The 20,287-nt window shown below is 38.9% G+C and overlaps 1 protein-coding gene across 1 annotated transcript in view; it reads right to left on the bottom strand.

The window, feature by feature from the left end:
- ANKRD42 (ankyrin repeat domain 42) overlaps positions 1–20,287 on the bottom strand; it is a 75,141-nt gene that overhangs the window by 6,211 nt on the left and 48,643 nt on the right. Inside the window, exon 10 of the mRNA XM_045483817.1 lies at positions 1,782–1,908. Coding sequence (XP_045339773.1) covers positions 1,782–1,908 — 127 coding nt within the window. The remainder of the gene's footprint in view (positions 1–1,781; positions 1,909–20,287) is intronic.

Consider the following 20,287-nt stretch of genomic DNA (forward strand, 5'->3'; position numbering starts at 1 on the left):
GGGAAGAAGAATGTCAACTGATTCAGCAAGCAAGATTCAGCAAACAAGAAGAGAAATTCATTCCTAGAACAGAGTAACACCACTGGTGCTTTGCTGTATTGGGACTCTGATCTAACTAAGCGATAACAACAAAATCAAAATCTAACTAAGCGATAACAACGTCCCTCAAACCAATACTTGTCCAGTGTTTCTTTCCAATTAGACCTAAAAGCACGGGTTTGTGCCTAAAGAAAAAACGTCTTAAGATGTACTCAACACAAAGTGGTGAACAAATGCTACAGAAAAATTAAAGCTCACTGAGAAGACACTGAAGTCTCAGCTGACATGAAACTACACTCGGCACAAAGACTAAAGCAATCTTTGGGGGAGAATCTGTTCAAAATCACATCAACAGGATAACCATTTCACACTGAAATGTGAATATTAGCATTAAAAGTTCCATTAAGGACTGTTAAAAATCACAATCATCTCAGATAACAGGTTTGGAGTCAAATAGAGTCAGGCTCAAATCCTGGCTCCACTTCCCATCCTTTCTCCTGCCTTTGTGACTTCATGAGACTCACTTAACCTCTATATTAAGTCTTGGTTTCCCATACACGTAGTAAGACAATATCTCCTGGCCCCGTGAAGGCTGCATGAGATAACATATCTAAGAAGCTTATCTAGTGCTCATCACACAGTAGTGCTCAGAAGTCATACAAGCAGCCATAGAAGTACTAATCTACCTTAGAAGGAAAGCAAAGAAAACCAAAGTTTAAAGCTCATTATCTAGGGAAAAAAATGCTCCAGTGTGAAGAACTTTTCCAGACCACAAGCTGGTCTGGCTCTTAAGCAACACCAGGCTCTTAAGCAACGGCCAATACTAAAAATATTCTACACCTCAAAACACTTTAATCAATGTAGAGGCAGTGAACACCTGAGATACCAAAAAGACCTCTAATTAAAAAGCAATCCTTTTTGTTTTGTTTTGTTTTGGTCTGCCACAGCTTCCTAGTGTCTAAAATCCCACTAAGAGGGTATTTTGGCTAGCGGCTTTGACTTCAGTTTAAATTCCCAAGTACCTGAGGCTACATTGAGAAGAGGGTGGAGGAAAAGGAAACAGGTCCTAAGAGTGTGAGGGACTCAAGCAAAGAAAAGGAAAAGCAGAGTCCATGTGGGCTGCTCTTTACAGACCCATGTTTTGATTAGGCCAGAATCCCTTGTCCTGTCTCCCCTTGTTCCCCATCTGGTGGGGGGAAGTGAGCACGAGGCACCCTCTCTTCCAGCAACACCAAATGTGCAGCAAGGCGATTCAGGGTGCAGGCAGCGACACGTGAGGGCAGCTATGGAACCCCTCACTGCCCCTGGACACGACCACATTCTCAGATTGGGCAGGACAGTCGGGGAGCCCAGGACCGGGTCTCAGATTTACAGTCCAATTTGACAGGAACACGTAGAGACTGTTGGTTGATAAGCTCAAAGTAGGTGTGGTCTCAAAAAAATAGAGTTTCAGTTTTACAAGATGAAAAGAGTTCGGGAAATCGGTTGTGCAAAACTGTGAAAGTACTTAACACCACTGAATTGTACCCTTAGAAATGGTTAAGATGATACATTCCATGTTATGTGTATTTTACCACAACCAAAAATCATCTTAACATCTTCTCCATCTGGGGGCTTAAGAGAAAAACTGGCTGGAACCTTACACCCTTTGGTGAGGATGGAAAAACAGGTTGTCAACAAACCCTTACACAGCATTTAGAAAGGTAACTAAAAGCAAACCATAATAGTTCGGAGGACATTACTTTTCTGACTCAAGCTGTTCTTTCTTCTGCTTTAGATCTTCTTCTGTTATCCCTCCCAAGTGTTTATAGTTGCTCTCAGCAATTTCCAGCATGTGTCTCAATTCAACAATTTTCTTATAAGCTCTCACTGCAAGACAAAGTTGAATAGGAACCTTGTTTAGACAGATAACAGCTCGTGTGTTCACAGGATGCTGGTCCTGAAACATGCTTCTTTGAGAGCCAGTGCCTCAATGCTCTGGGGAAGGGGGTGAGGGGAAGATGGCATATACATAGAGGATAAATATCAGTAACAGAAGATTAGGGTGAACAAGCAGTGAAATACCTGAATGGAGGATCCTTTTCTTGCTATGGGAGGATGTATCAAATTGCTATGGTTATTAATACTACAAACAGGAAGGCTTAAAAAACACCGTGGTTTCTTAGGATTAGTGGAGTATTTCAAGACCATGCACAATCTACTATATGTAAGAAAATTAGAAAAACTGAAATATGCTTGAATTAAAATAAACCAGATCTAACCCAGCCCCCCAATTTTTTTTAAGTTTATTTCATTATTTTGAGAGAGAGAGAGCACACAAGCAGGGGAGGGGCAGAGAGAGAGAAGGAGAGAGAGAATCCTAAGCAGGGTCCACACTGTCAGCAAGGAGCCTCATGTGGGTTTCAATCCCATGAACCATGAGATCATGACCTGAGCTGAAATCAAGAGTCAGGCACTTAACAGACGGAGCCACCCAGGAGCCCCAGCCCCCTAATTTTATCATTAGTCACTTGTAATATCTATTTAAGCAAGAGAATACTGAGGGAAGGAAGTTTTGAAAGCTGCTTTTAGCTATTATCCAACTACCAAAACCTTTTTTTTAATTTTTTTTTTCTAATGTTTAAGAGAGATAGAGACAGTGTGAGCAGGGGAGGGGCAGAGAGAGAGGGAGACACAGAATCTGAAGCAGGCTCCAGGCTCTCTGCTGTCAGCACAGAGCCCGAAGCGGGACTCCAACTCACAAACTGCGAGACCATGACCTGAGCCAAAGTTGGACACGTAACCAACTGAGCCACTCACACGCCCCCCAAACTGAGTTTTCTATCCTTGTGGCAGTGGTTCTTAACCTTGGGTGACTGTCTCCTCCAAAGGCCATTTTTGCTCGTCATACTTGGAAAGTAACATACTGTTGGCAGCTAGAGGCGTGGGATGAAACTAAAATCTTAAAATGCACAGGAAAATCTCCCTCAACAAATAAGCATCTGGCCCAAAAGATCAATAGTGCAGAAGTTGAAAAACCCTGCAGGTTTTTTATGGGACCAGGTTAGCAAGTCACAGCCTCTTCTCCCTAACACTTAACACTCGGATTTCTCTCTCAATAGGTTATAGAGCTGCAGGTTCCAAGCTACATACATCAGAATCAGAGTCTCTTTAAAAATGTATGTGTTTGTATCTCATACCAGACTTACAACTTCAGTTACTGGTACTAAGCCCCTCAGACAATGTTGATGGGCAGACAGGTTTGGGAACCACGATAACCAGCAGCAACAAGTAGAATTTAAGAAAAGAGAGGTTAAAGAAGATCAAAAGAACTGTGGCTATTTAGCTCATATAATAATTCTTTAATATCCAAAGGCTATGTTTTAAAAGAGCTGTTCTATGGGGTCATCAGAGTTAAGAGCTAGGATTAAATGAGATTAGCTCCAGGAAGAGAGATTTTTAACTCAACAAAGGAGAAACTTGTCAACAAAAACAGTAAGAGCTATTATGTATTTCTGGAGTGCCTGTGATGTGCAAGAAATTACATTAAGTTCCTTACACATTTTAATCCTCACAAGAATGCTGTCAGATGAAAATGGGATCCCTGGAAAACAATAAGTATCTTGTCACTGAAGGTGACTCAGTGGATGCTTGATGACATGTGACAGCAATGTTGAGTCAAGAGCCAAACTTCAAATGGGTATAGGGTTCTATGATGCCATAGTCATAAATATAATTTACTAAAGAATGCTCTAAATTGAGGCTCAGTCCCAGGAATTGTCTATGTCAAGAAATCCAATCAGTCCCCTACAGGTGCTCTGGCAAAATGCAGTGTCCCAAGAAGAGGTCGTCTTGTCCTTCAGGTTTTGTTCTGGAATAAAATTAAATAAGGACGAGAAAAAAGCCCATGGTTTCATAACTTCACTAGCTACAAGCACCCCAGCTAGGTACCAGTGAGCTTCACTGTACGGCAAGAGTTTAAGACTGCATTTGTATCAAACACACCACAGTAGGAAATGGTTCTAGTCACATTCTTGGTCTGTCCTAAAACATCTTTTCAAAATGTTGTGATTCACTGACAATGATCACCTTACAAATATCTCTTACTCAAATAATTTCAGAAGTAAATTGAAAGTCTACAAATCAACTACTCATTCTCTGAGGCTCTAAGTTCATGCTACTTCCCAAAAGAATCACCAAAAAGTAATTTCAGTGCAAACAAGAAAATAAAAAGTAGATAAATTGAACTTTATCAAAATTAAAAGCTTCTGCAAGATTTCAGTCCAAAAGACATATCAAATCTATACCTATTTATAGAGCAGTTGCTCCTGAATAAGAAGTGAGGGCTGACTGAACAGCTTCTGCACAACAAAAGATGGAGAGACCACATAGAAAACAGCAAGAGAAACAGAGACATGGTAATGAAGGGAATTCCCACTCCCGATGTTGTCAACTACAGTAGGAAGGGACCATGAGCAGATTCATCTGCCCAGAGGCACAGAAAAAAAAAGCCAGAGTTTAAAGGGGCAACTAGAATATAAAGGAACCACCATTAGAACCCTGCCAAACAACAGGGGAGCTGTTGGAACTCTCTCTGAATCAGAAAGGCTGGCGAGGTGCACAGTTCATGTTCCCACTCTACCCTGATAGCACAGATAGATGCAGGGTCTGATGTCCATAGCCAGCCTATCCCCTCAGTAATCCTGGGGCCCTGGCCCACAATAACCCCATCAGTCCCACCAAGGCAGACCTCAGTGAGGTGCACACTAGGACCCTCTGGTCTGCACTCACAATAGTTCCAGCCATCTTGCCAAGGTGACACAGGCTCAAAGTGCCATGCAACATTGAGGTCCATACCATATTGGCTCCAGATAACTTGCCAGAGCATCCCCAGCATAGCACAAGGAACCACCGGCCTGCAACTACCCCAGCTCTAGCCAATCAGCAGGGAACCCTCTGAACTAAGCACTTTGGGACACTCTGATTTGTACCCATTTCAGCTCTAGCTATCCTGCCAAGGTGCCTTCAATGCACAGAGCCCTGAGCCATATTCACTTCAGCTTCAGCTGTCCAGCCAGGGTGCCCTCTGCATGCACAGCCCTAAGAATGTCCCCACCTACACCAACCTCTGCTCTGACCATGACACCAGGAGAGCCCCAGCACAGAGTGCTCCGGGACCTCCATTCAGCCAAAGTTCCAGTCAGCCAGCCAAAGTCTAAACAGCATGCTACTAAACAATGAATGAGTCAATGAGGACATCAAAGAATAAATTAAAAAATGCATGGAAACAAATGAAAATAAAACACAATGATCCAAAATCTTTGGGATGTAGCAAAAGCAGTTCTAAGAGGGAGGAGTATAGCAATACAAGTCTACCTCAAGAAGCAAAAAAAATCTCAAATGAACAACCTAACCTTATACCTAAAGGAGCTAGAAAAAGAACAACAAATGATGCCTTAAGCCACCAGAAGGAAGAAATAAGAATCAAAACAGAAATAAATGATATAGAAACTAAAAAAAAAAAAAAAAACAATAGAAAAGATCAATAAAACCAGCTGTTTCTTTAAAAAATTAATTGATAAACCTCTAGCCAGACTTAGCAAAAAGAGAAAGAAAGTAACAAAATCACAAATGAGAGAGGAAAAAAATAACAACCAACACCACAGAACTACAAACAATTATACGAGAATACTCTGAAAAACTATATGCCAACAAACTGGACAACCTACAAGAAATGAATAAATTCCAAGAAATAAATACATTATCAAAACTGAAACAGGAAGAAATAGATAATTTGGACAGATTGATAGCAAAGAAATTGAATCAGTAATCAAAAAACTCCCTAAAAACGAAGTCCAGGACCCAGATGGCTTCGGAAGCAAATTCTACCAATCGTTTAAAGAAGAGTTAATGTGGGGCGCCTGGGTGGCTCAGTCGGTAGGGCGTCCGACTTCAGCTCAGGTCATGATCTTGCAGTATGTGAGTTCAAGCCCCACGTCGGGCTCTGTGCTGACAGCTCAGAGCCTGAAGCCTGTTTCAGATTCTATGTCTCCCTCTCTCTCTGACCTTCCCCCATTCATGCTCTCTGTCTCAGGAATGAATAAACGTTAAAAAAAAAAAAAATTAAAAAAAAAAATAAAGAAGAGTTAATGCCTATTCTTCTCGAACTATTCAAAAAAACAGAAGAGGGAAGAAAACTTCTCAGTTCATTCTACGAGGCCAGCATTAGCCTGATACCAAAACCAGATAAAGACACCACAAAAAAAAGATAACTACAGGCCAATACCTCTGATGAACACAGATATAGAAAACCTCAACAAAATACTAGCAAACTGAATCCATGGGATTTATTCCTGGGTTACACAGGTGGTTCAATATTCACAATCAATTAGCGTGATAGATTAATAAAAGAAAGGATAAGAACCATAAGATCATTTTGATGCAGAAAAAAACACTGACAAAATACAACATCGATTCATGATAAAAACTTTCAACAAAGTACATTTAGCGAGAACATACCTCTACATAATAAAGGCCATATAAGAAAAACCCACAGCTAATATCATCCTAAATGGGGGAAAACTGAGAGCTTTTCCTCTAAAGTCAAAAACAAGGCAAGAATGTCCACTCTTACCACCTTTATTCAATATAGTACTGGAAGCCTAGGCACAGCAATCATACAACAACAAAACCTAAAAAGCATTTAGGGGCACCTGGGTGGCTCAGTCGGTTAAGCGTCTAACTCTTGATTTCAGTTCATGTCATGATCTTGCAGTTACTGAGTTTGAGCCCCGCATCGAGCTCTGTGCTGACAGTGTAGAGCCTACTAGGGAGTCTCTCTTTTTTCCTTCTCTCTCTGCCTCTCCCCTGCTTGTGCTCTCTCAAAATAAATAAACTTAAAAAAAAAAAAAGACTGAGGATAACAAAAGGCTCAGAATCACTTGCTCAAATATTGCTTCTCCACCAATCTTTCCATTCTGGTTTATGGATATTTGAAAGTCTCATTTTATCATCTATTATTTGTATAGCAGTGTTGTCCAAAAAAACCTTTTCAAGATGATATAAAAATGTTCTTTATGTGCGTTACTCAATATGGTCACCTGTGTCTAGTGACTACTACCCTGGATAGTATTGCTATAGAGTACTAGTTATTCTATTATTAGTTTTCATTTATCTTTGTCTATAAGTGCTGAATTCTGAATAAATTCATAAGTACACCCTAAAAATAAAATAATAAAAAAAGAAATGGCATCTAACTTGGTAAGAAATAAGTAAACCTTTCACTATTTGCAAATGGCATGATACTATATATATAGAAAACCCAAAAAACTCCACTAAAAAATTACTAGAAATGATACACCAAGTTAGTAAAGTCACAGGTTACTAAATCAATGTACAGAAGTCTGTGGCATTTCTCTTACACCAATAATGAAACATCAGAAAGAGAAATTAAGGAAAGGATCCCATTTACAATTGCACACAAAAAGTATAAGATACCTAGGAATAAACCTGACCAAAGAGATGAAAGGCCTGTACTCTGCAAACTACAAAACATTAATGAAAGAAATTGAAGATGACATAAAGAAAAGACATTCCATGTTCATTCCATGTTCATTTAAACATTAAACATTAAACATTCCATGTTCATTTAAAATATGTTAAAATGTCTGTACTACCTGAAGCAATCTACACATTTAATGTGATCTCTATTAAAATGCCAACAGTATTTTTCATAGAACTAGAACAAACAATCCTAAAATTTGTATGGAACCACAAAAGACCCTGAATACCCAAAGTAATCTTGAAAAAGAAAAGTAAAGCTGGAGGTATCATAATTCTGGACATCAAGTTATATTACAAAGCTATACAGATCAAAACAGTATGGTACTGACACAATAATAGACACACAGATCAATGGAACAGAATTGAAAACCGAGAAATGAACCCACTATACGGTCAATTCATCTTCGACAAAATAAGACTATCCACTGAGAGAAAGAATGTCTCTTCAACAAATGGTGCTGGGAAAACTGGACAGCAACAGGCAAAAGAATGAAACTGTGCCACTTTCTAACACCATGCACAAAAATAAATTCAAAATGGATTAAAGACCTAAATGTGAGACCTGAAACCATAAAAATCCTAGAACTCAGGCAGTAAACTCTTTGACGTCGGCCATAGCAACCTCCCTCTAAATATGTCTCCTGAGGCAAGGTTAACAGAGCAAAAATAAACTTTGGGGACTGTATCAAGATAAAAAGCTTCTGCACAGCAAAGGAAACAATCAACAAAACTAAAAGCAACCTACAGAATGGGAGAAGGTATCTGTAGATGACATATCTATCTGATAAAGGGTTAGTATCAAAACATATAAAGAACTTATAAAACTCAACACTCAAAAAATGAATAATCCAATTTAAAAAATGGGCAGAAGAGGGGCGCCTGCTCAGTTGGTTAAGAATCTGACTTCGGCTCAGGTCATGATCTCATAGTTCGTAGGTTCAAGCCCCTCATTGGGCTCTGTTCTGACAGCTCAGAGCCTGGAACCTGCTTCAGATTCTGTGTCTCCTTCTCTCTCCACCTCTCCCTGGCTTCTGCTCTCTTTCTCTCTCAAAAATAAATAAATAAACCTTGTTTTTTAAATGGCAGAAGACATGCATAGACATCGTTCCAAAGAAGACATACAGATGGCCAACAGACACATGAAACTGATCAGGGTAATACAAATCAAAACTACAATGAGATATCACCTCACACCTGTCAGAATGGCTAAACTAAACAACACAAGAAACAAGGATGGCAAGGATATTGAGAAAGGTGAGGCCTCATGCACTGTTAGTGGGAATGCTCCCTGATACAGCCAATGCGGAAAACAGTATTGCAATTCCTCAAAAAGTTAAAAACAGAACTACCCTACAATCCAGCAATCAGACTACTGGATATTTACCTAAAGAATAGAAAAATACTAATTCAAAGGGATACATGCCATCCTATGTTTATAGCAGCATTACATACAATAGCAAAATTATGGAAACAGCCCAAGTGTCCATCAATTGATAAATGGATAAAGATGATGTAGTATGTATATGTATGTATACACACACACACACACACACACACAATGGAATATTATTTAATCACTGAAATCAATGAAATCTTGCCATCTGCAACATAAATGGAGCTAGAGTATACTGCTAAGTGAAGTAAATCAGAGAAAGACAAATACCATATGGTTTCACTTATATGTGTAATTTATAAAACAAACAAAGGGGGTAAAAAGAGAGAGTGACAAACCAAGAAACAGACTCTTGGGCCTTCTTGGTGGCTCAGTCAGTTAAGCGTCCAACTCTTGATTTCAGCCCAGGTCATGATCTCACAGTTTACACGATGAAATCCATGTTGGGCTCTGTGCTGACAGTGCAGAGCCTGCTTGGGATTCTCTCTTCCTCTGTCTCTGCCCCGCCCCCATTGATGTACATGCTCTCTTGCTCTCTCTCAAAAAATAAAGACCGTAACAAGAGAAAAACAAGGGCATTACGTGATAATTCACAGGTCAATACAGGTCAAGAGGATATAATAAATGTAAGTATCTGGACACCCAACATTTCAGCAGCTAAATACATAAAGCAAATATTAACAAATATAAGCGAAAGATGTAATACAGTAAGAGCAGAGGATTTTTTTAAGTAGGCTCCATACCCAACATAGTACTTGAACTCATGACCCTGAGATCAAGAGTTGGACACTCTACCAACTGAGCCAGCCAGGTACTCCTAAGAGTAGCGGACTTTAAAACCCCACTTACATCAATAGATAGATCATTCAGGATGAAAATCAGTAAGGAAACACTGTCTTTCAATGACACATTAGGCTAAATGGACTTAGCAGGTTTATACAAAACATTCTTTCCAAAAACAACAGAATACACATTCTTTTCAAGTGCACATGGAACGTTTTGCAGGATAGATCATATTAGGCCACAAAACAAGTCTCAATACATTTAAGAAGACTGAAATCACATCATCTTTTTCAACCATAACATTATGAAACTAAAAATAAATCCCAAGAAAAAAACTGGAAAAAAACACAAACACATGGAGGCTAAACAGTATGTTACAAAACTATGAACAGGTCAACAAATAAAAGAGGAAATTTAAAAAGAAAAAAAAGGAGACAAATGAAAATGAAAACACAACAGTCAAAAATCTTTGGGATGCAGCAAAAGCAATTCTAAAAAGGAGATTCATGGTGAAACAAGTCTACTTCAAGAAACAGGAAAAACAAATAAAAAATCTAACTATGTACCTAAAAGAACTAGAAAAAGAACAAAGCCCAAAGTTAGTACACAGAAGGAAATAATAAATATTGGTGCAGAAATAAATGAAACAGAAAGTTAAAAAAAAAGAAAAAAATTGAAAAAATTAATGAAACCAAGAGCTGGTTCTCTGAAAAGGTAAAATTGATAAACTTTTAGCCAGACTCATCAAAAAAAAAAAAAAAAAAAAAAAAAAAAGAGGACACAAGTAATATTTGAAATGAAAGGGGAGAAGTAATGGTAACCAACACCACAGGAATATAAAGGAATATAATAGAATACTACAAAAAATTACATGCCAGCAAAGTACCTAGAAGAAATGGATAAATTTATAGAAACATATAAACTTTCAAAACTGAATCAGGAAGAAAACAGTCTGGGTGGCTCTGTCAGCTAAGGATCCGGCTCTTAATTTCAGCTCAGGTCATGACCTCATGGTTGGTTAGATCGAGCCCCACATGGGACTCTGTGCTGACAGCATGGAGCCTACTTGGGATTCTCTCTCTCCTTCTCTCAGCCCCTTCTAGGCTCATTCTCTCTCTCTCTCTCTCTTTTTCTCTCATCTCTATATCTTTATCTTTATCTCTCTCTCAAAATAAAAATAAATATTTAAAAAAAAAACTAAATCAGGAAGAAACAGAAAATCTGAACAGACCAAATACTAGTAATAAAACTGAAATGGTAATCAAAAAACTCCCAATAAGCAAAAGGCCAGTACCAGATGGAGTCACAGTTAAAATCTACTAAACATTTAAAAATACGAGTTAATGCCTATTCTCCTCCAACTGTTCCCAAAAATAGAGGGAAGAAAAACTTCCAAGCACATTCAACAAAGCCAGCATTACCCTGACACCAAAACAAAAAAGAAACACTGCAAAAAACAAACAACCACCACCACCAACAACAACAACAAAAACTACAGGCCCACATCTCTGATAAACATAGATGCAAAAATTCTTAACAAAATATTAGCAAGCCACATTGAACAATACATTAAAAGTATCATTCACCATGATAAGTGGGATTTATTTTGGGATGCAAGGGTGGTTCAATATTTGCAAATCAAGCAACATCACACACCACATCAACAAAACAAGGGATAAAAACCATATGGTCACCTCAATAAATGCAGAAAAAGCATTTGACAAAATTCAACATCTGTTCATGATTTTAAAAACTCTCAATAAAATAGGTATAGAGGGAGCAAACCTAAATACAATAAAAGCCATATATGACTAACTCCTAGCTCACCAGTCAATGGTGAAAAACTCAGGGCCTTCCCTCTAAGATCAAGAATAAGATGAGGATGTCCATTCTATTTTAATTCAACATAGTACTAGCCAGAGAAATCAGACAACAAAATAATTAAAGGCATCCAAATTGATTAAGGGAGAAGTTAAACTGTCACTACTTACAGATGACATGATACCATACATAGAAAATCCTAAAGACTATCAAAAAAATTGTAATTAATAAATGAATTCAGAAAAGTTGCAGGGGTGCCTGTATGGCTCAGCTGGTTAAACATCCAACTCTTGATTTGAGCTCAGGTCATAATCTCACAGTCCTGTGATCCAGCCTGGGTTGAGCTCCACAGTGGATACAGAACCTGCTTAAGAGTCTCTCTCCTCTTTCTACCCCTTCCCTGCTTGCATACATGTACAGGCACCCACATGTGTGCACACTCCTGGTCTCTCTCAAAAAAAAAGAAAGGAATAAAGTTGCAGAATACAAAATTAATTCCCAGAAATCAGTTCCATTTCTATACATTAACAATAAAGTGGCAGCAAGAGAAATTAAGAAAATAATTCCATTTACAACTGCACCAAAAAAGAATAAAATATCTCGGAATAAACTTAACCAAGGAGGTAAAAGACTGAAAACTATGTGATGAAAGAAATTGAGATGACACAAACAAATGTTAAGACATACCATGCTCATGGAGCAGAAAAATTAATCTGGCTATCACACCCATACTACCCATAGCAATCCACAGACTCAAAGCAATCCCTATCAAAACACAAATAGTATTCTTCACAGAACTAGAACAAATAACCCTAAAATTTGTATGTAAGTACATAAGATCCTGAGTAGCCAAAGCAATCTTGAGAAACAAGAACAAAGCTGGAGGTATCAGAATCCTAGATTTCAAGATAAACTACTAAACTGTAGAAATCAGAACTGGCACAAAAATAGACACAGAGATCAACAGAACAGAATAGAAAGCCCAGAAATAAATCCATGTTTTTATGGTCAATTAATTAATCTAAAACAAAGAAATAAAGAATACACAATAAGGGAAAAGGCATTCTTTTCAATAAATGGTGTTGGGAAAACTGGATAGCTACATGCAACAGAATGAAACTGGACCACTTTAGTATACCATATACAAAACTCAAAGTGTATTAAAGACCTAAATAAAACCATAAAACTCCTAAAAAAATGCAGCATAGTAATTTCTTTGACATCAGTCTTAGCAACATATTTATGGATAGGTCTCCTAAGGCAAGGGAAACAAAAGCAAAGATAAACTATTATGACTACATCAAAATAAAAACCTCTGCACAGTGAAGTAAACCATAAACAAAATAAAAAGACAACCTAGTAAAAAGGATATTTGCAAATGATATATCTAATAAAGGGTTAATATCTAAACTATATAAAGAACTTATAAAGCTCTGATTAAAAATCCAATTTAAAAACACACAGAAGATCTGAATAGGCATTTTTCAAGAGAAGACAAATGGTTGGCAAAGCTCAACATCAATAATCATCAGAGAAATGCAAATCAAAACCACAATGAGATATCAGCTCATACCTGTCAAAATGACTAGTACTTAAAAGACAAATAATAACAAGTGTTGACAGAATGTGGAGAAAAGGGAACCTTTGTGCACTGTTGGTGGGACTGTGAATTGGTGCACCCACTGTGGAAAACAGTATGGAGGTTCCTCAAAACATTAAAAATAGAAATACCATAGAATCTAGTAATTCCACTAATGGATATTTACCCAGAGAAAACAAAAACACTAATGAAAAGATAATATGCACCACTGTGTATGTTGCAGCCTTATTTAAAATAGCCAAGATATGGAAGCCTAAGTGTCCACTGATGAATGGATAAAGGTATAATTTACATATGCAATGAAATATTACTCAGCCATAAAAAGGAGTAAGATCTTACCATTTGTGACATGAATGGACCTAGAGAGTAGTATGCTAAGTGAAATAAGTCAGAGAAAGACAAATGCCATATGATTTTACTTAGTTTTGAAATCTAAAAACCAAAACAAATGAACAAAAACAGATTCTGAAATATAGAGGGGGAAAAAAACAGATTTTTTTTACATTTTTTTTGCATTCATAATTTTTTTCAATATATGAAATTTATTGGCAAATTGGTTTCCATACAACACCCAGTGCTCATCCCAAAAGGTGCCCTCCTCAATACCCATCACCCACCCTCCTCTCTCTCCCACCCCCCATCAACCCTCAGTTTGTTCTCAGTTTTTAAGAGTCTCTTATGCTTTGGCTCTCTCCCACTCTAACCTCTTTTTTTTTTTTTTTCCTTCACCTCCCCCATGGGTTTCTGTTAAGTTTCTCAGGATCCACATAAGAGTGAAACCATATGGTATCTGACTTTCTCTGTATGGCTTATTTCCCTTAGCATCACACTCTCCAGTTCCATCCACGCTGCTACAAAGGGCCATATTTCATTCTTTCTCATTGCCACGTAGTACTCCATTGTGTATATAAACCACAATTTCTTTATCCATTCATCAGGTGATGGACATTTAGGCTCTTTCCATAATTTGGCTATTGTTGAGAGTGCTGCTATAAACATTGGGGTACAAGTGCCCCTATGCATCAGTACTCCTGTATCCCTTGAGTAAATTCCTAGCAGTGCTATTGCTGGGTCATAGGGTAGGTCTATTTTTAATTTTTTGAGGAACCTCCACACTGTTTTCCAGAGTGGCTGCACCAATTTGCATTCCCACCAACAGTGCAAGAGGGTTCCCGTTTCTCCACAGCCTCTCCAGCATCTATAGTCTCCTGATTTGTTCATTTTGGCCACTGACTGGCGTGAGGTGATATCTGAGTGTGGTTTTGATTTGTATTTCCCTGATGAGGAGCGACGTTGAGCGTCTTTTCATACGGCTGTTGGCCATCTGGATGTCTTCTTTAGAGAAGTGTCTATTCATGTTTTCTGCCCATTTCTTCACTGGGTTATTTGTTTTTCGGGTGTGGAGTTTGGTGAGCTCTTTATAGATTTTGGATACTAGCCCTTTGTCCAATATGCCATTTGCAAATATCTTTTCCCATTCCTTTGGTTGCCTTTTAGTTTTGTTGATTGTTTCCTTCCTGTGCAGAAGCTTTTTATCTTCATGAGGTCCCAATAGTTCATTTTTGCTTTTAATTCCCTTGCCTTTGGGGATGTGGCAAGTAAGAGATTGCTACGGCTGAGGTCAGAGAGGTCTTTTCCTGCTTTCTCCTCTAAGGTTTTGATGGTTTCCTGTCTCACATTCAGGTCCTTTATCCATTTTGAGTTTATTTTTGTGAATGGTGTGAGAAAGTGGTCTAGTTTCAACCTTCTGCATGTTGCTGTCCAGTTCTCCCAGCACCATTTGTTAAAGAGACTGTCTTTTTTCCATTGGATATTCTTTCCTGCTTTGTCAAAGATTAGTTGGCCATACGTTTGTTGGTCTAGTTCTAGGGTTTTTATTCTATTCCATTGGTCTATGTGTCTGTTTTTGTGCCAATACCATGCTGTCTTGATGATGACAGCTTTGTAGTAGAGGCTAAAGTCTGGGATTGTGATGCCTCCTGCTTTGGTGGTCTTCTTCAAAATTACTTTGGCTATTCGGGGCCTTTTGTGGTTCCATATGAATTTCAGGATTGCTTGTTCTAGCTTCGAGAAGAATGCTGGTGCAATTTTGATTGGGACTGCATTGAATGTGTAGATAGCTTTGGGTAGTATTGACATTTTGACAATATTTATTCTTCCAATCCATGAGCAGGGAATGTCTTTCCATTTCTTTATATCTTCTTCAATTACCTTCATAAGCTTTCTATAGTTTTCAACATACAGATCTTTTACATCTTTGGTTAGATTTATTCCTAGGTATTTTATGCTTCTTGGTGCAATTGTGAATGGGATCAGTTTCTTTATTTGTCTTTCTGTTGCTTCATTATTAGTGTATAAGAATTCAACTGATTTCTGTACATTGATTTTGTATTCTGCCACTTTGCTGAATTCATGTATCACTTCTAGCAGACTTTTGGTGGAGTCTATAGGATTTTCCATGTATAATATCATGTCATCTGCAAAAAGTGAAAGCTTAACTTCATCTTTGCCAATTTTGATGCCTTTGATTTCCTTTTGTTGTCTGATTACTGATGCTAGAACTTCCAACACTATGTTAAACAACAGCGGTGAGAGTGGACATCCCTGTCGTGTTCCTGATCTCAGGGAAAAAGCTCTCAGTTTTTCCCCATTGAGGATGATGTTAGCTGTGGGCTTTTCATAAATGGCTTTTATGATCTTTAAGTATGTTCCTTCTATCCCAACTTTCTCGAGGGTTTTTATTAAGAAAGGGTGCTGAATTTTGTCAAAGGCCTTTTCTGCATCGATTGACAGGATCATATGGTTCTTATTTTTTCTTTTCTTAATGTGATGTATCACGTTGCTTGATTTACGAATGTTGAACCAGCCCTGCAGCCCAGGAATGAATCCCACTTGATCATGGTGAATAGTTCTTTTTATATGCTGTTGAATTCGATTTGCTAGTATCTTACTGAGAATTTTTGCATCCATATTCATCAGGGATATTGGCCTGTAGTTCTCTTTTTTTACTGGGTCTCTGTCTGGTTTAGGAATCACAGTAATACTGGCTGCATAGAATGAGTCTGGAAGTTTTCCTTCCCTTTCTATTTTTTGGAATAGCTTGAGAAGGATAGGTATTATCTCTGCTTTAAACGTCTGGTAGAACTCCCCTGGGAAGCCACCTGGTCCTGGACTCTAATTTTTGGGAGATTTTTGATGACTGATTCAATTTCTTCACTGGTTATGGGTCTGTTCAAGCTTTCTATTTCCTCCTGATTGAGTTTGGAAGAGTGTGGGTGTTTAGGAATTTGTCCATTTCTTCCAGGTTGTCCAGTTAGTTGGCATATAATTTTTCATAGTATTCCCTGATAATTGCTTGTATTTCTGAGGGATTGGTTGTAATAATTCCATTTTCATTCATGATTTTATCTATTGGGGTCATCTCCCTTTTCTTTTTGAGAAGCTGGCTAGAGGTTTGTCAATTTTATTTTTTCAAAAAACCAACTCTTGGTTTCATTGATCTGCTCTACAGTTTTTTTAGACTCTATATTGTTTATTTCTGCTCTGCTCTTTATTATTTCTCTTCTTCTGCTGGGTTTGGGGTGTCTTTGCTGTTCTGCTTCTATTTCCTTTAGGTGTGCTGTTAGATTTTGCATTTGGGATTTTTCTTGTTTCTTGAGATAGGCCTGGATTGCAATGTATTTTCCTCTCAGGACTGCCTTCGCTGCATCCCAAAACATTTGGATTGTTGTATTTTCATTTTCGTTTGTTTCCATATATATTTTAATTTCTTCTCTAACTGCCTGGTTGACCCATTCATTCTTTAGTAGGGTGTTCTTTAACCTCCATGCTTTTGGAGGTTTTCCAGACTTTTTCCTGTGGTTTATTTCAAGCTTCATAGCATTGTGGTCTGAACATATGCATGGTATGATCTCAATTCTTGTATACTTATGAAGGGCTGTTTTGTGACCCAGTATGTGATCTATCTGGGAGAATGTTCCATGTGCACTCGAGAAGAAAGTATATTCTGTTGCTTTGGGATGCAGAGTTCTAAATATATCTGTCAAGTCCATCTGATCCAATGTATCATTCAGGGCCCTTGTTTCTTTACTCACCATGTGTCTAGATGATCTATCCACTTCTGTAAGTGGAGTGTTAAAGTCCCCTGCAATTACCACATTCTTATCAATAAGGTTGCTTATGTTTGTAAGTAATTGTTTTACATATTTGGGGGCTCCCGTATTTGGTGCATAGACATTTATAATTGTTAGCTCTTCCTGATGGATAGACCCTGTAATTATTATATAATGCCTTCTTCATCTCGTTACAACCTTTAATTTAAAGTCTAGTTTGTTTGATATAAGTATGGCTACTCCAGCTTTCTTTTGACTTCCAGTAGCATGATAGATAGTTCTCCATTCTCACTTTCAATCTGAAAGTGTTCTCAGGTCTAAAATGAGTCTCTTGTAGACAGCAAATAGATGGGTCTTGTTTTTTTATCCATTCTGATACCCTATGTCTTTTGGTTGGCGCATTTAGTCCATTTACGTTCAATGTTATTATAGAAAGATATGGGTTTACAGTCATTTTGATGTCTGTAGGTTTCACACTTGTAGCGATGTCTCTGGTACTTTGTCTCACAGGATCCCCCTTAGGATCTCTTGTAGGGCTGGTTTAGTGGTGACGAATTCCTTCAGCTTTTGTTTGTTTGGGAAGACCTTTATCTCTCCTTCTATTCTAAATGACAGACTTGCTGGATAAAGGATTCTTGGCTGCATATTTTTTCTGTTCATCACATTGAAGATTTCCTGCCATTCCTTTCTGGCCTGCCAAGTTTCAGTAGAGAGATCCGTCACTAGTCTTATCAGTCTCCCTTTATATGTTAGGGAGTTTATCTCTAGCTGCTTTAAGAATTTTCTCTTTATCCTTGTATTTTGCCAGTTTCACTATGATATGTCATGCAGATGGATTCAAGTTACGTATGAAGGGAGTTCTCTGTGCCTCTTGGATTTCAATGCCTTTTTCCTTCCCCAGATCAGGGAAGTTCTCAGCTATTATTTCTTCAAATACACCTTCAGCACCTTTCCCTTTTCTCTTCCTCCTCTGGAATACCAATTATGCGTAGATTATTTCTCTTCAGTGCATCACTTAGTTCTCTAGTTTTCCCCCTCATACTCCTGGATTTTTTTATCTTTTACTCAGTTTCCTCTTTTTCCATAATTTTATCTTCTAGTTTACCTATTCTCTCCTCTGCCTCTTCAATCCAAGCTGTGGTTGTCTCCATTTTATTCTGCAGCTCATTTATAGCATTTTTTAGCTCCTCCTGGCTGCTCCTTAGTCCTTTCATCTCTGTAGCAAGAGATTCTCTGCTGTCCTCTATACTGTTTTTAAGCCCAGCAATTAATTTTACGACTATTATTCTAAATTCACTTTCTGTTATATTGTTTACATCCTTTTTGATCAGTTCGTTAGCTGTTATTTCCTGGAAATTCTTTTGAGGGGAATTCTTCCGTTTCGTCATTTTGGATAGTCCCTGGAGTGGTGTGGAACTGTGGGGCACTTCCCCTGTGCGGTCTTGAATAACTTGCGTTGGTGGGCGGGGCCACAGTCAGACCTGATGTCTGCCCCCAGCCCACCACTGGGGCCACAGTCAGACTGGTGTGTGCCTTCTCTTCCCCTCTCCTAGGGGCGGGATTCACTGTGGGGTGGCGTGGTCCCTTTGGGCTACTTGCACACTGCCATGCTTATGGTGCTGGGGATCTGGCGTATTAGCTGGGGTGGAATGGCAAGGTGCACAGGGATGGGAGGGACAGGCTCAGCTCGCTTATCCTTCAGAGATCCGCTTCGGGAGGGGCCCTGCAGCACCAGGAAGGAATCAGACCCGCCACCGGAGGGACGGATCCGCAGAAGCAGTGTTGGGTGTTTGCACGGTGCAAGCGAATTCCCTGGCAGGAACTTGTTCCCTTTGGGATTTTGGCTGGGGGATGAGCGAGGGAGATGGTGCTGGCGAGTGCCTTTGTTCCCCGCCAAGCTGAGTTCTGTCGTCCGGGGCTCAACAACTCTCTCTCCCATTGTCCTCCAGCCTTCCTGCTCTCCGAGCAGACCTGTTAACTTATAACCTTCCAAATGTTAAGTCCCGCTTGCTGTCTGAACACACTCCATCTGGCCCCTCCACTTTTGCAAACTAGACTCGGGGGCTCTGCTTTGCCGGCGGGCTGCCCCTCTGCCCCAGCTCCCTCCCGCCAGTCTGTGTAGCACGCACCACCTCTCCGCCCTTCCTACCCTCTTCCGTGGGCCTCTCATCTGCGCTTGGCTCCGGAGAATCCGTTCTGCTAGTCTTCTGGCAGTTTTCTGAGTTATTTAGGCAGGTATGGGTAGAATCTAAGTGATCAGCAGGAACGGTGAGCCCAGCGTCCTCCTACACCGCCATCTTCCCCCCGATTCTATCAAATACAGATATACTTAAATACAGTGAACAAACTGGTGTTTGCCAGATGGTATCCGAGTGGGTGTGTAGGTGAAATAAATAAAGGGGACCAAGAGGTACAAACTTCAAGTTATAAAATAAGTAAGTCACAGAGGTGAAAAGTATAATAGGGAATATCATCAATGATATTGTAAGAATGTTTGACAGTTACAGATGGTGACTACATTTATCATGGTAAGCACTGAGTAATATATAAAATTGTCGAGTATATATATTGTATCCCTGAAAGTAACAAAACATTGTATGTTAATTATACTTCAATTACAGAATGTAAAAAAAGAAACTAAAATGAGATCCCACTTCACACTCATAGACTAGCCTTAATCAATCAAACAATAACAAGTATTGGCTAGGATGTAGAGAAAACGGAACCCTCAAACATTGTTGATGGGAATGTTAAATGATGCAGCCATTTTGGAGAACAGTTTGGAAGTTCCTCAGAATGTTAAACATGGAGTTACCAAATGACTCAGCAGTCCCAACTAACTCCTAGGTTTATACCCAAGAGAAATGAAAAAATATGTACACACAAAAACATGTACATGAATGTTCACAGCAACAGTATTCTTAATAGCCCAAATATGAAAACAACTCTAACATCCATCAACTGGTGAACAGATAATAAAATGTAGTGTATCCATAC

This window comes from Leopardus geoffroyi, chromosome D1, assembly GCF_018350155.1.
Source record: "Leopardus geoffroyi isolate Oge1 chromosome D1, O.geoffroyi_Oge1_pat1.0, whole genome shotgun sequence".
In the NCBI taxonomy this organism is placed as follows: Eukaryota; Metazoa; Chordata; class Mammalia; order Carnivora; family Felidae; genus Leopardus; species Leopardus geoffroyi.